The sequence below is a fragment of the Anolis sagrei genome, chromosome 2 (assembly GCF_037176765.1).
Source record: "Anolis sagrei isolate rAnoSag1 chromosome 2, rAnoSag1.mat, whole genome shotgun sequence".
NCBI lineage: Eukaryota > Metazoa > Chordata > Lepidosauria > Squamata > Dactyloidae > Anolis > Anolis sagrei.
Genome location: NC_090022.1, coordinates 280,553,162 through 280,568,490, shown reverse-complemented (window position 1 = coordinate 280,568,490; position 15,329 = coordinate 280,553,162). Strand labels below are relative to the sequence as shown.

The window sequence follows — 15,329 nt, the reverse complement described above, 5'->3', positions numbered from 1 at the left end:
ATTTAAAACTACTTTAATTGTGATGGCTCAGTGTTATGGAATCATTGGAATTGTAGTTTTACAACAGTGGTTCCCAACCTTTTTTTGACCAGGAACCACTTTGACCAGCGACCACTCTCCAACATTAGTCCCAAAAGGATTACGAACCAGTTTTTGGTCTACTTTAGATTCAGTTTGGTTATTTGGGATGCTGATTCAGAAAACTGCATCGGATAGACCACATCACCTCTAGTTTCTGATACAGAACATATGTCATCCAGTAGTCACCATCTGCTCACTCACAGAAAACCATATTTAATAATCTAGAGCTGATGTGGTCTATCCAATGCAATTTTCTGAATCAGCACCCCCCAAATACCCAGGAACAGGCCTAAAAATGAAGACACCAAGGCACTCAGGGAGAGGGAGGAGGAGGAGAAGTGCAGTCAGGAAGCCTGTTGTTGAGCCTTTCATGGGTAGTCAGTCTCTCCCCTCCTGATATCCCCATTACCTTGGCACTATAAGAGGGTTTCGTGAGACCAGTCGCTCTTGTAGCAACAGTGTAGTAATGGTGAGGCCGCAGATCATATTTTAGTTCTTGGATCCACTAGTGGTCAACAGACCACAAGTTGGGAACCACTGTTTTACAAGGTCTTTAATCTTTGCCAAAGAGTGCTTGCGCCTTATACAGTAGTATTGAGTTATGGAAGTTTTGGTGATGACAACCTGCATTCATTCTACACTGCAGATGCCCCCCCCCCGCCCCCCAACACATGGAACTAGAAATATTTAATCTAGCCTGCTCCCTTCTAGCAAGAAGCTAAATGCACAGCCGACTGGAGGGTGAACCCTGATACCATGCCAACGAGGAGAGAAGGAAGAAGCTAACTATATAACTGCATAGGCTCCTTGGATAGTTTTTGGAAATCAAATTTATTTCATTGTACATTGTAGCAAGCTCCTTTCATATAATGCATGATTGGAATTTGCACAGAACTCTTTCGTTGTGACTGGAGCTTATTCCCCCCCCCCCCCCCAGAATAAAACTAGATAATTTGCATCCTTGTCTCTTGCTTCTGGAATCTGGCAATCCTACACCTAGGATGGTTGGGTGCTTAATGAGAAAATATACATTATATAGTCGAAGGTTTTCATCGTCAGACCTCACTACCTCTGAGGATGCTTGCCACAGATGCAGGCGAAACGTCAGGAGAGAATGCCTCTAGACCATGGCCATATAGCCCGAAAAAACTTACAACAACCCAATATACATTATCCTTTCTATCCACCCACTACTTACTAAGTTATTTTAGTTGCAAAGTTCCAAAAGTCCATAGGAAATTCTGCTCCCTGGCACAGAAAACACTATAATGATTTAAACTACTGATCTTTTTCTGCCCTTTAATTATACTTCAGATCCGCTGTACACGTCCCTTAATAATGTATTTGTGTACTGTATGATTCCTCCACAAGGTGACATAGCTCCACAAAGATAGCGGCACTCAGCAGTCACATATGGAATGGTATAATGTGAACTGGACACTATTGGGGTTTAGTATCTGCACAACACACCTATATGTAACATGCAGTATTAGCTGTGTGGTGGAGAAGAGCTTGACAGATGCATTTTCCACCACAAGAAAAATCTCACCTCCTAGAGAAGTCTGTCAATTAGGCCAACTTCTATATTTTTCTCCTACCTGACAATTCTTCAATACAAAAAATAAGAAATGAAATAAAAACACATATATAGGTGAGGTAGCATGCAGTGCAGAAAAATATAAAAATGTCATAACAGCTATGATGAATCAAGATTTCAAGCCCTCGAGCATTCTGTTCCTTAAGTGTCCAAAATATGCTCCAGTCTAGTGGGAAGCCCACTAGCAGGACATGAAAGCAATAACACCTCACTAGCAATGTTTCCCAGGACTTGGCTTTAAGAAAAATATTGTGCAGAAAGTGGATGGGAAAAAAAACCTTTAGTAATGATTTCCACTCTCTGCATTTGTTGTTTTTCTCTTTTAATGGACTTGCTTTTACTTCTATTGACAATTTGATTATAGGTGTTGTCGAAGGCTGGAATCACTGGGTTGGAATCACTGGGTTGGAATCACTGGGTTGCTGTGTGTTTTTGGGTCTGCATGGCTATGTTCCAGAAGCATTCTCTTCTGATGTTTCTCCCACTTGTATGGCAGGCAGCCTCAAAGTTTGAAGAATGTGTTGGAAACGAGGCACTTGCAAGCTTCTAGTTTCCAACAGACTACACAAACTCTGAGGATGCCTACCATAGATGTGGGCAAAACATCAGGAGAGAATGCTTCTGGAACATAGCCATACAGCCTGGAAAATTCACAGCAACCCAATTTAATTATATTCTAACCTGTGTTTGAAGAGTATTTTGCATTGTACTTGTTTTAAGTATTGTAAATTGTCTTGTGTTCCAGGGCTGGCAAAAGATGTTAATGAAGATTATGATGATAGCTTCCAATACTTAAGGTTGTAGAACTATACAGCCATTATTATTAGCAATCTCATTGACAGGGCGTGTGAGGGTTTGGCGGTTGAATTAGACTCAGCCAGGAACAGCAACTTCCTCAGCCACACCCAGAAGTAACAAGAGTGAATTGTGCCTTCCCTTGCAGAATATAGAAGAGAAAAATCCCAGCTGAGGTGTTCAGTCACAATCACTGAGAGGATGATCAGCAACTGAGATCAATTGTGAAAGCATTTAAAAGGTTGCAGTGTGATACCTGATTACTGGCTGCAGTGTTTGTATCTAAGCCTGTTGGAACTTTGGATTGCTTCATGACTTCGGCGTTGGATTTGTGGACACAATTCGTAGTGTGAAAGCTCAGTAATTGGATTGACTTAGGACTGTTATGTAGCTCCTCTTTTACTTGATCCTTTGATGTTTGTTGTTACTGAGAATTAATTGGTAAGACCACCCTGTTGGTGATTCCAGGGCAAGGTTCTTGATTGACAAGGTGTTACTGATGTACATTTTTATTTTCTAGTAGTGTATCTAAATGCTTGTGTATTATGGCTATCCCATTGATTTCACTGTGTTTTTTTTAAACAAGGAATACTCAATATATTGTCAAAGGCTTTCCTGGCTGGAATCACTGGGTTCTTGTATGTTTTTGGGCTGTATGGCCACGTACCAGAAACATTCTCTCCTGACGTTTCACCTGCATCTATGGCAGGCATTCTCAGAGGTTGCCTGCCATCGATGTGGGTGAAATATCAGGAGAGAATGCTATTGGAACATGACCATACAGCCCAAAAAAACCACCCAAGGAATACTCAGGTGGTTTTGCCTTTTCTGTGACACATAGTCTATAGCACCTGGTATTTGTTTACAGTTCCCCTTCCAAGTACTAACCAAAGCTGATCCTGCTTAGCTTCCAAGGTCAAGCAGAGTCACTGCCTTAATGGTATATAGTTGAACTCTTTTTAAAAAGCAGTTCAAATTGGTTACCTTTACAGCTATGTCTTGTATTAGATGCTGTGTGAAGAAGTATTGCCTTTAGTCTGTTGTTTTCTTGCATTTTCTTCTAAGTTAAAATAACCTTCCCCATAAACTGTATTTTACTCATAGGGGAATTGGCATTCTTGGGGTCACAGCATTGCAAAGGACTGATGAGAAATATGCCACCTTCCAATAGCCACCAATGAAGGATTGTCCCAGGAGAAAACACAGTGCATGGGAACATTGGGCTGAAAGGAATGAAAACAGAGCTTTGAGGTGTCTTTGAAAAGGAAACAGAGGAAGAAAGGATGAAAAACAAAGCAGTTTTTGGAAACAGGCACAACACCAAACTTTTAGTGAACATTTGGGATCTGCTGCCAGCTGCAAAAATTGAAATGTTTGATAGGTAGCAGCAGGAGCTGTTCAGTTGTAAATGAAGGGGCTTCTCTGTCACTGCTAGAGGAAGAAAAATGTGGACAATGATAGACAGTTGCCATTGCTTATACTTCCGTACACAGCTCCCTACAGTGCTGCTGACTATATGATGGCACCGACATTTGTGAAACATAGCAACTCTTGCTGTTTAGCTACAATTAAATACTATGCAATAGGTGCAGAATATAAGCAGTGGCTGCAGGTCAATGTGGTCTCCAAGGTTACCTCCATGTCCAGGAATGCTTTTTGTGGTTCCCTGCCTGTCCTAATTACTTTTAGATTTTTGAAATTTGGCAAGCTGCGAAGTTGGCTGCCAGAGCTATCTAGGTTAGGTCTCTTTCTTAGAGAATGAGAATGGTTGCTGGCTGTGAGTGAGTGCTTTATTTTGACACATACTCAGGCAAAGAATAAGATAAACAAAGGCAAAGAGGAAAAGAGTAAGCTAGGACATTTGTCAGAACATCATGAGTTTGCCTTCTGGGAAAAAAGGCATTTGAGGTGTATAATGATATTGTGATTTGGCACATCTTCCTCAAACACAGTGTCTTTTCCAAGTCTTTGAATCTCAACCACTTGCTTTCTGCAAAATTGTTGTTGGGGTAAAATAAAAATCTCTCAAAAGCAAGCACTTTGGATTTAAATTGCAGAATTTAAAGGACTCACTTTCCCTTTCTCTTACTGAAGCCACGGTGATGTTTACAATGCAATATTACATAGAATAATCTCTCTGAGGTTGACAGTCACTTACATATAGAATTGGTGATGGGAATAAAGTGGGCTGATGGAGAACTATGTCCACTATTCTCAATTCACTGTGATAAGGAGGAGATTGAAGGACCCTGTCTGTCAGGACACAACTAGGCAGACATTTGCAAATCCACATAAATGAAATAGGTTCCCTACACATATAAAGTGTGTGAAGGCTGAGTCTCTCGATTACATCATTGATTGTCAATTGCCAGTACTTATTCTGGAGGACAAGTCCCATTATGTGATCAATGGGTGGCTAATGATCAGACATTACAGAAACTGCAGTCCAACAACATATGGGGAAGATTGTTTGATAGATATCAAAAAATGTTTGTAGGGAAGTGCAGGGAGAATTTTCTCTACACTTTTTTGTACACTCCCATAATCCCCTTGAGATGGCCATTGGCTATGCTGGCTGGGAGAATGGTAGCAGTTGTATTTTTTAAAGTTATTTCCCCAATTACAATAGGATCCCCATAATGGCACAGCATGTTAAAATGTTGAGCTGTTGAATTTGCTGACCAAAAGATCAGTGGTTCAAATCCAGGGAGCGGGGTGAGCTCCTGCTGTTAGCCCCAACTTTTGCCAACCTAGTAATTCGAAAACATGCAAATGTGGGTAGATCAATAGGAACCTCTTTGGTGGGAAGGTAATGGCGCTCCATGCAGTCAAGCCGGCCACATGACCTTGGAGGTGTCTACAATGCCAGCTCTTCAGCTTAGAAATGGAGATGAGCACCACCCACCAGAGTCAGACACAACTAGACTTAATGTCAAGGGGAAATCTTTACCTTTTTATTTACATGTGATACATTTCCAATTGGATTGCAATTACCTGAAACCATGGACACAATTGCACATTATGAATTTAGCTTATTTCCAATCCCAGCATAACATAGTTACATTGAAGGACTGATACACTATTAGAGCATTACCCTCCCTAGGAACGTGCTTGGTCCTCCAATGCAATTCTCAAGTAATTTCTAGGGGAAGTATCACCTAGAATGATAGAATCATATATAACCCTTGAGTTGGAAGAGACCTTGTGGGCCAACCACTCCAACCCCCTGCCAAGAAGCAGGAAAACCGCATTCAAAGCATCCCAGACAGATGGTCATCCAGGCTCTATTTGCAAGTGTACAAAGAAGGAGCCTTCACCACATTCCATGGCAGAGTGTTCCACTGCTGAACAGCTCTGGGACAAGGGAAACATAGCAATTTTTTAAGGAAATCAGTTATCCCAGACAACAGGTAAGTGGAACCATGAATGTGAATTTTGCAGTGTGGGGGACCTTACTTTATAAGAAAACCACTGACTCTATTGGTTTTGCCATAGTGTAAGCACCAAGAATACTTCAAACACCACATCTGCACAACAGTATAGCATTTGATACCTTATTACACATTTTACAAGCAGTATCTACAAATGATGTGGCTGCCTTAAATTGGTGTGGCAAGAGTGGCTGTGCACAACATGCCTCTTTTTGTAGACATCTGCACAGCTTCCTGACACTTGCTTTTGCAGATAATTTCCTGCCTCAAACTGTGCAAAACATCCCAAACGTTTTGCTTCTGTCACCTGCCTATGGTCCTCCAAAATGTGGAAATGCCCCCAAACAAGCAGAAAACTGTAAGCGATCTCAGAAAAATATACTCAATGAGTCCACTGTAGAGGCACAGAGGCAAAAAATAGCTGCAACGATCCATTCTGGCCTTAAATACATGACTTTTGCAACAAGAGAAACTGCCATAAACAAATACACTCCTTTGGCATTTTTCTGACTTTCAAAAGCCCCGGCAGGAATAATCATAAAAGATAATATTCATAAGGAAAAATAATTAACACCATCTCATTGTCATTTCAGTCTTTTCTACAGCAAAGTATGTTGTTGTTGTTGAGTGTCTTCAAAGTCTACAGGGCTCATAATACATGAAGCTGTAATATGCTTATTGCAATGGTTTCTATAAAGAGAACACAGCTTTTCATAGAGCTAATCACAGTCATCTTGCTCAGAAACGGCAATGATGAAAATGCATTCCAAATCCTGACAGTTCTAATTTCCATCATGCTATCGCCTTCTTAATTTCAAGAAACATATTGCCTTTTCCCCTCACAATATGAAAATGATGGCAAGGTTGAGGTGGGGTGGAGGATATTGCACATTTGACAGTAATTAATTTCCCACAGCACTGACATCAACTATCTTTCAAAAGAACAAGAAAAGCCCAACAGTTTTTCTCTGTTTCTGCTTAAAGTAGCAACACGGGGAAGTATATCAACACTAGAGTTCAGGCTCTTTCTAGATGTTCATTTAGAGAAAAAAAATATGATAATCTTCACGAGATTTTAGATCATGAGACAGATCAAGTGGTTATTGATACCCCAAGTAATTTGCTCCCCAGATATTATTATAAGTTGATTATCTTTTATCTGAAATGACTGGAACCAGAAGTACTCCTTATTTTGAGTTTTTTATTATTATTTTGGAATATGAGGGTGTAGTGAAATCTACCTTTAAGGCGACCAGGCCGAAGCCTGAAAGTCAGTGGTTGTCATCTTGAAAGACAGGCAGAGGCAGGAGGAGGAATCAAGCCGACTCCTGATTGGTTAGAGCAATTAGGGGAGGAGTCAATTGAGAGAGGGAAAAAGGCTGTCAGCTTTTGACAGAGAGAGAAGTGTCTTGACATCAGACACAGAAGGATGGGATTTTAGGAGAGGAAGCTAAAGTGGGAGTCTGACAGGGAAAGAAAGCTTTAAAGTGAGCCTTAAGGATAGGGAATAAGTCGCAGACAAGGGCTAGGGTTACTGCATTGAGAGGATCAGTAACAGAAAGTCTTGTCTTCTTAGACTTAGGAGAAGTTTAAGAGAGCTTATTGCCCTGTGTGTGAGACAGATAGGAGTCTGTTCTCTAAGTGATACTGTTTCTAAGAATAGAACAGTGTGTTTAAGGAAACTCACAGTTTTAAAAGCTTTATTGTCAGTAGAACTAACTGTTTAACCCAACTAAGTCTCTATAACTGAATCAAGTTTCTGTACCACTCATTCTATGAGTCGAAATACTCTTAAAGTTTAATAAACCTTTTCTAGTTCACTTTTAACTGGTGTCAGCCTCAGTCTGTCAAACACTTTTAAAGTCCAGTCAACCAGTAAAGGAGTTATAGAAGAACCAAGGGCAAACACACCTTACCTACAACACATTCACACCTTTGGTTCCTCAGACCAATAAAGCTGAGGTGGTGGCAGCTAATTCTACCAGAAACATCAGTCATTGATATATTTAACCTATGGTCAGCCGCTAATTACTTTACAGTGGTGTCCAGCGGCGAGTTACGTCACGTAGAGTCTAAATTATATTACATTGGTGGCAGAGGTGGGATTGAAAAGTCTTCCCCCTTGCCAAAGTCAGCAAAGTCAATGCTAATTTCGTTATAGAGGGTTATCCAGAAAGTAAGGTTACAAGATTTTTTTAAAAATACAAAGAATGAATATATTTTAATAAAACTTACATGGATTGTAGTATAGGTATTACATTATTTTTCCACATAATCACCATTCAGTTCAATACACTTTGTCATCCATGGGACAAGGTTTTGATGTCTGTGTCAAAGAAGTTTCCCTCTGCCTTTTTCAGCCATTTTGTCACTTTGATTTTCACCTCGTCATCATCAGAAAAGTGTTTCCCACCAAAGTGTTCCTTCAATTTAGTGAACATATGATAGTCACTGGGTGTGAGATTGGGGCTGTGAGAGTGGTGGCATAAAACATCCCAACCAAATGAAGTCAACAACTCTTGTGTTGCATGAGCAGCGTGCAGACACGCATTATCATGTAGGAGACAGACTCCCGCCATCAGCACCCCACGACATTTGTTTTGGATAGCTCTGTGAAGCTTCTTCATGGTCTCACAATATATTCCATACTCATTTTGTCCCATACTGTCTTGACATTATGTCCTCTCTAAAAACTGAAATGATTTCATGATGAATCGCAGTGACTTTCATGCCCTTAGCATTTAGGTAGTGTATTGCAGCACAAACTTCTCACTTGGAGGGAAACAGAATGAGGATGCTCATCTCTAACCTGCACCACAATGCCAGTCAATTGTTGCGGGGGTGTCCCCAATTTCCAGGATTCCAAGAGATCAGTGAAGAAGGAAGAGACAGAGACAGCTTTTGCAAATTCACAGAATTTATTGCTTACCCCGGGTAAGGGCGCCCCAGCTTCTCAAAATGGCTGATGTGGCACAGAGCACTACCCCAAAAACATCCAGTATTTATAGGCAGAATTACCTAGTTCGCACATGCGCATAACTCTCTTGACATTTACACAATCTAATCAATATCAGTTTGTCCTCGAGGAATCGTGGCCAAGAACACTTGTTGGCAAGATACTATAATTTCCACTGCTCCCCTTTCGTCAGCTGACCAGCCACGTTCCTAGATGAATTACGTAAAAGTGAATCTTAACTTCATATATCTCTTCACACATATATGACTCCATATATATATCTTCATATATGTATCTTTAACTTATTCAAAGCAAGCATTTCCCTTATTAATTCTTCTGTAATTACTTTCACATTATTTCCTATATTCTTACTTATGTAGGATTGTTTATAGGACTGAATTACCTGCTATTTACATCAGATGGAGGATAGATGGCGCTGTTGTACCATATCTTCAGATGTTCTAGTTTTGGATCAATAATTATCGATTTACTTTTTAGAGCCAATTCTCTGACCTTCCGCATTTAGCACATAGCCGTCCTTCTATTTGTGTACTTAAGATATGGCTTCTCCTGCCTTGTCCCAGTCCTGTTCCATCTGTTAATTTCCCTTCCACCAGAATTCTACCCCCGAACCTTAAGAAAGCCTTAAGGTAAGACTTCCTCATTAATTTTCATTAGTTTCTAATTACTTTTCTTCCTAATGACTGCCACAAATGAGCTACTGATGACTGGCACTGCTCGTTCGCCGCTTCCACTGGCTTCCCGCTACACAGTAATGATACCAACTTTCCCCACAAAAATTCTCTACAAGAGCTACGTGCCTTGTAATCTTACTTTCCAGATAACCCTCATACTTGCATATACATCATAAGATGGGATCTAAGTCCAAACATGAAAATCATTTATGCATCATATTCATTTATACACATAGCTCAAAAGAATTACATACACAATATTTTAAATAATTTTGTGCAAGAGGCATAGTTTATGTGAACTAAACTATCAGAAAGCAAAGGCATAACAGTATTGGCCACACATGTGGACAATTTTGGATTTTAGGAGTATTTGGGATACCTAAACTGTATTAAGATCTATGGGAATATTAACTTCTGTGCTTATCATCATATTATTGAAATGAATTATTGGAAATCTCCTGGTTTCTGATTCCTGGCTCTCGGTAGAAGCACAAATGGGATCTCCAGTCTTCCAAACTTTCTTCTTACACTTTTCATTACAGTTGTGAAAGACTTGTGCTAAAGTTACAAATTATAAATATTCTCTCTTACACTCCTTGTATAGTTAATATATTTATTTATTGTGGTCGATAACCAGCACCAAAAAATGAACAGCCTACTTTAGTTATCTCTAAGCTTGAGAAGTGAACAACATTGCTTTAGAAACTTTGGCCATTTGCTTGTATTGCTTGTATTGCTTACACCACTTCTTTCTCCTTGTTGCTCAGACTTATCTCTGTTACTCTGCAAGCAACACTCACTGCTGAGGAGTTTCTAACTAAAAGTAAAACTCTATAAACAGAAAACTCCAAACACTGGGAATTGCAACAGTTCTGTGAGCCCGCTTTTCCCCCTCTTCCTCTCAAGGCATGCCGGTGCTTTAATTAAGGTGCTCCAAAGATAAAGACATTTAACTTTCGTGTCTTGAGACTGTGCCGCTGACATGAAAAAGGAGACAAGGTTAGATTAGACAGGGCACAGGAATCCAGAAAAGGAACTGAATTTGGAAGGGAGCAAATGCCTTGTGCAGTGGGGACAATGGTTCTGACCAGGCAGGGGTACAGGAGCCTGGGTCTTTCTCCCACCAAGCCTGGTGGAGTGGATCCTCCCTCTTGTGATAAGAAGAGACAGAAAAAGGTCTTGGCATATTTCACTCCAATTGCAGAGGCAGATGATAGTAAACCAGTCTTAGTCTCTGACCATGCAGGAGGTTGGACTCTGACCCACGGTCAATTTGTGGGTGGAGTGAATCTAGCGGATGAGATTGCATCTGCTGAGAGACTGCTACAAAACAAAACCTCTGTCTACCTCCAACCAGTAATCAAAAATAAATAACCTAGGGCTAGAACTGCCCTTTGATCCTTCTTTACATTGGTCCTTGAACCACAGACAAATCATGTTCGATCCACATAATGAGAAGGACACAAGCTTGGCAGCTGAAAATTCCTCTGTTGAAAATGACGTGTATAGTCTATTTACAAATATAAGAGTGAAATGTGTCCCTAAACAATGTGTTTCAATGATCAAAAGCTTAGGAAAGAAATACAACTCTACTTGTACACATAGCCCAATACTATGAGACCTGACCCCATTCCAGCTGAGCGAAAGGATTTCACTATGAACCTTGCTGGGAATTGGACTGCGATAAAGATGTACACACAACTATTGCTTTTCCATCCAGCTGAGACTCTACAGAATATTAATCTTAAACATATCACTTGGCAATAGAATTTATTTTGGTTCTTTAAAAAAAAATCCTGTGCAACTGCTGTGAGCGAGAAATGAACTTCCATTTCCATAGGCAATTTGAAAGAAACAGCTGGTGCTGGCGGATTCTGTTTATGACTAAATTCAGCAGGAATCGGACACAAAGAAGGTGGAAAGAGGGGGAATCTCCTCCTTAAATGTGTTAGGAATACAGTGAATTTGGCCTCTCATTATTTCTATGATAATGGACCAAAACCAGGTTCCTGGGACAGTGATAAAGTGATCCTATCATGGGTTTTTCTTGGCAAGACTGGATCAGAGGAGATTTCTATTGCCTTCTTCTGAGGCTGAGAAAGTGTGACTTGCCCAAGGCTGAACCTAGGCTCCAGAGTTGTAGCCCAATGATCAAGCCACTGCACCATGTTGGCTCATACTTTGGCCATTGTTATGGACTTTGAAATGGATGTAGTTAGACTGCTCAAAAAAACCAACGAGCAAACAGAAAGCACACTCATCCACATTCAGAGAATTGTGAAGGACAGCTCTGCTGTGTAGATTTCACAAGGATTCTGAATGGGTGGAATTATCAGATAATGCATTTGATTGAAGGTTGGATGGAGAGCAGATTTGGACTACACAAATCACCCCACTTGACACATGGGAATACATCTGAGATATGATTATTACTTCTTTGATAATGGATTTTGTAAAAGATTCATTTGCACATAAAAGACTGACAGGAGCCTTGAGAGCCTGGTATCTGAATGCATGGCATTAGTAGGAGAGCGCAATGAACCAATTGCAAAGAGACTATGCTGTCTGTTGCACAATGCCTGTCATTTAAGAGACATGACAATCTGAGCTGTGGAGTGGGTATCAACCACTTCACAAACTCTTTCCCATCACAATTCATTAATATGTCCTATTCTTCCATTCTCCCCAGATTTTTGTATTGCAGCTTAGTTTTCTCTATGTCAAAGGTAAGGGCTGACTCAGATAATTGTAGATGAGTGGCAGTTGGATGGAATGGGAAACCTCTTGCTGTAAAATCTTGCTTTTAGCCCAAAGCAAAGATCTAAATTCCCTTAAAAATTACAGATTGAATCAAATACACAAAAATTTATCTAGGAAAGTAATACACTTACTGTTCTTTTATCATTGTTTAGTGGTAGCAACTGGTGGATGCCATCAATGGAGCAGTGAATTTATTCCAGGTTTCAGGAGCCACGAGTGGTGCAATGGGTTAAAACCTTGTGCCAGCAGGACTTCTAACCGAAAGGTTGGTAGTTCGAATCTGGGAAATGGGTTGAGCTTCCATCTGTCAGCTCCAGCTTCCCATCCAAGGAAGTCTCCCACAGGATGATAAAACATCTGAGCATCCCCTGAAGATGGCCAATTATCTCACACAATAAGCAACTTGCAGTTTCTCAAGTCGCTCCTGACACAAAAATATTCGTTACTTTTAAATTAACTTTCCAAGGTGCTAATGCTATTAAGGAATAAAGTTGAAAACCTTGGAACACTCCTTTAAAGCCTAGATTAAAACCAGGAATACATTCTCTGTGGCAGTCACATAAGAGCCACCAGATGAAACTGAATAGGTGGTACGGTCAACACAAGATGAAAAAAAGTTGTGTGTATAAAATATATAACGAATATAATACATTGAGAGGAAGCATGATCGCTATGTATAAATATGTGGAATGATGTCATAAGGAAGAGGGAGCAGGATTGTTTTCTGCTGCCTTGGAGACTAGGATTTAGAGCAATCGGTTCAAATTACAGGAAAGAAGATTCCACTTGAACACGAAGAATTTCCTGAAATACAAGCTATTCAGCAGTGGAACTCTCTGCCTCAGAGTGTGGTGGAAGCTCCTTCCCGGGAGACTTTTAAACAGAGGCTGGATGGCCATCTGCTGGAGGTGCTTTGATTGTGCTTTTCCTGTATGGCAAGGGGTTGGACTGGATGTCTCAAGTGGTCTCTTCCAACTGTCTTGTACTGCAACTCTCTAGAGATGAAATTATCTCATAGGCAGACTGGAAGGCTTTTATTTCTCAAAGCATACAGTACGGTTACAAAACAAAGTTCCATCTGAAAGTTACTTTACCTCTCACTTCCTCATATCCCTCACCCTGGCCCTCCCCTTCACTGTGCCCACCCCATTTCCATGGAGATCCTTGTCCTGTCAGCTCTCCCTTCTTCAGGTGTGCTACCAGCCAAGGCATGACCTACTTCCATGGTTCCCGACATCAGGAAAGGAGTCATGACACCAATTCTATTATTCTATGATTCTATGAAATCAGTAATTATTCAAATTAATGCTACAAAGTCCACCCTATAAACAACAGTAGGTCTATGGGGGGGGGGCAGGGTGGTGTAGTGATTTGTGTGTTGGGCTAGGATACTGGAAACTGGAGTTCAAATCCCCTCTTAGCCATGGAAACCCACTGGGCAAGTCACATACCTCAGCTACTAAGGAAGGGAATGCCAAACCTTCTCTGAACAAATCTGGTCAAGAAAATCCCATCACAGGGTCATCATCAGTTGGAAATGACTTGAGGGCACACAGCAACAGCAATACAAGGTCCATACGACATAAATTATTTGTTGAAGGGGAAAAGATGGCTCAAGGTCTTCATCAGTGGCTAATGTAAATCATGTTGTCCAATGCCACAGTGGGGAGTGAAAGAGATGAGACATTTTAATCTATACTCCATGATTCTATGATTCCATGACCTGTTCTAAGCTGTAGAGGTGACTCACTCAAACATTTCAGCATGAATGTTCCCCAGGGTGCCTTTGTGTATACGAAATAAGATATGGTGATTTCCTGTCCAACTCAGCAACAGAATGTTTTTGGCCAACCCTACATCAAGAAGAGTGTCATCTATAGAAAAACCTGACTGCACTTTTTGACTTTCTACAAGAGCAACTTTTTTTCCACTTCTATATGTGTTGACAACAAAAATGTACATAGATAGGGTTCCCATGATAGGGTCACTTTATCACTGTCCCAGGCACCTGGTTTTGGTCCATTATCATAGAAATAATGAGGCCAAATTCACAAATGTGTCAACACATTTGTGTTGACAACAAAAATGTACATAGATTCATTGGCCAAGAATCATAACAAAAATTCTTCAACATTCTTGACAAGTACAGTTCCCAAAAGTATTCAAGGGAACATATTGTCTACTTACATATGGTTTTAAAGAAGGATGCACCTAATGTAATACGAAACAGCAGCGGGAGAAAGTTTTCCCAGGACAAGTGGATTGAACACACATATTTCCAAAAGTATTTAAAGATATACCATTCACTCCACAAGCGTGTTTCTTCTCTGCCCAGGTGTCCCGTCGTTTCCGCACAGCCTTTTGAACGGTGTTTGCTCGGTAGATTATATGTGGATGAGCCCCGTCTTCTGACCGATAGTTCTTTACTGGTTCAATGAAGTAGTCTCCATCAGCCAGATGGAAATATCCAGTCTGAGAAGAAGGATTGAAAGAAAAAAAATATATAAAGGGAAACAGTGGAAGTATATTTGAATTATACTAAACGTTGGACACCTTATAATAATTCTAGTTGCATAAAATCTCTCTCCTCAACTCCGCTATTATGTTCATCAGATGCGAAGTTAGCAAAGCACTTTGGAAATTTGGGAGGTGAAGACACCAATTTAATGCTGTAGACTGCAGAGCAGTGGTTCCCAACCTTTTTTTTTTTGACCAGGGACCACTTTAACATTAGTACCAAAAGGGTCACAAATCAGTTTTTGGTCAATTTTAGATTTGGTTTGGTTATTTGGTGTGCTGATTCAGAAAACTGAATTGAATAGACCACATCAGCTCTAGTTTCTGATACAGAACATATGCCATCCAGTAGTCGCCATCAGCTCGCCTACAAAAAAACCATATTTAATAATCTAGAGCTGATGTGGTCTATCAAAGGGGTCGGGGTTGGTCAGCAACAGGGAAAAGGAGTGGCAGATGGCGCAAAAGGAGTGGAAATAAAATAAACAAATAAAGAG

At 40.4% G+C, this 15,329-nt stretch overlaps 1 protein-coding gene across 1 annotated transcript in view; it reads right to left on the bottom strand.

Moving 5' to 3' along the window:
- The window catches only part of ADAMTS12 (ADAM metallopeptidase with thrombospondin type 1 motif 12), a 216,923-nt gene that overhangs the window by 111,445 nt on the left and 90,149 nt on the right, over positions 1 to 15,329 (bottom strand). The window contains exon 3 of the mRNA XM_060761364.2: positions 14,616 to 14,787. Coding sequence (XP_060617347.2) covers positions 14,616 to 14,787 — 172 coding nt within the window. The remainder of the gene's footprint in view (positions 1 to 14,615; positions 14,788 to 15,329) is intronic.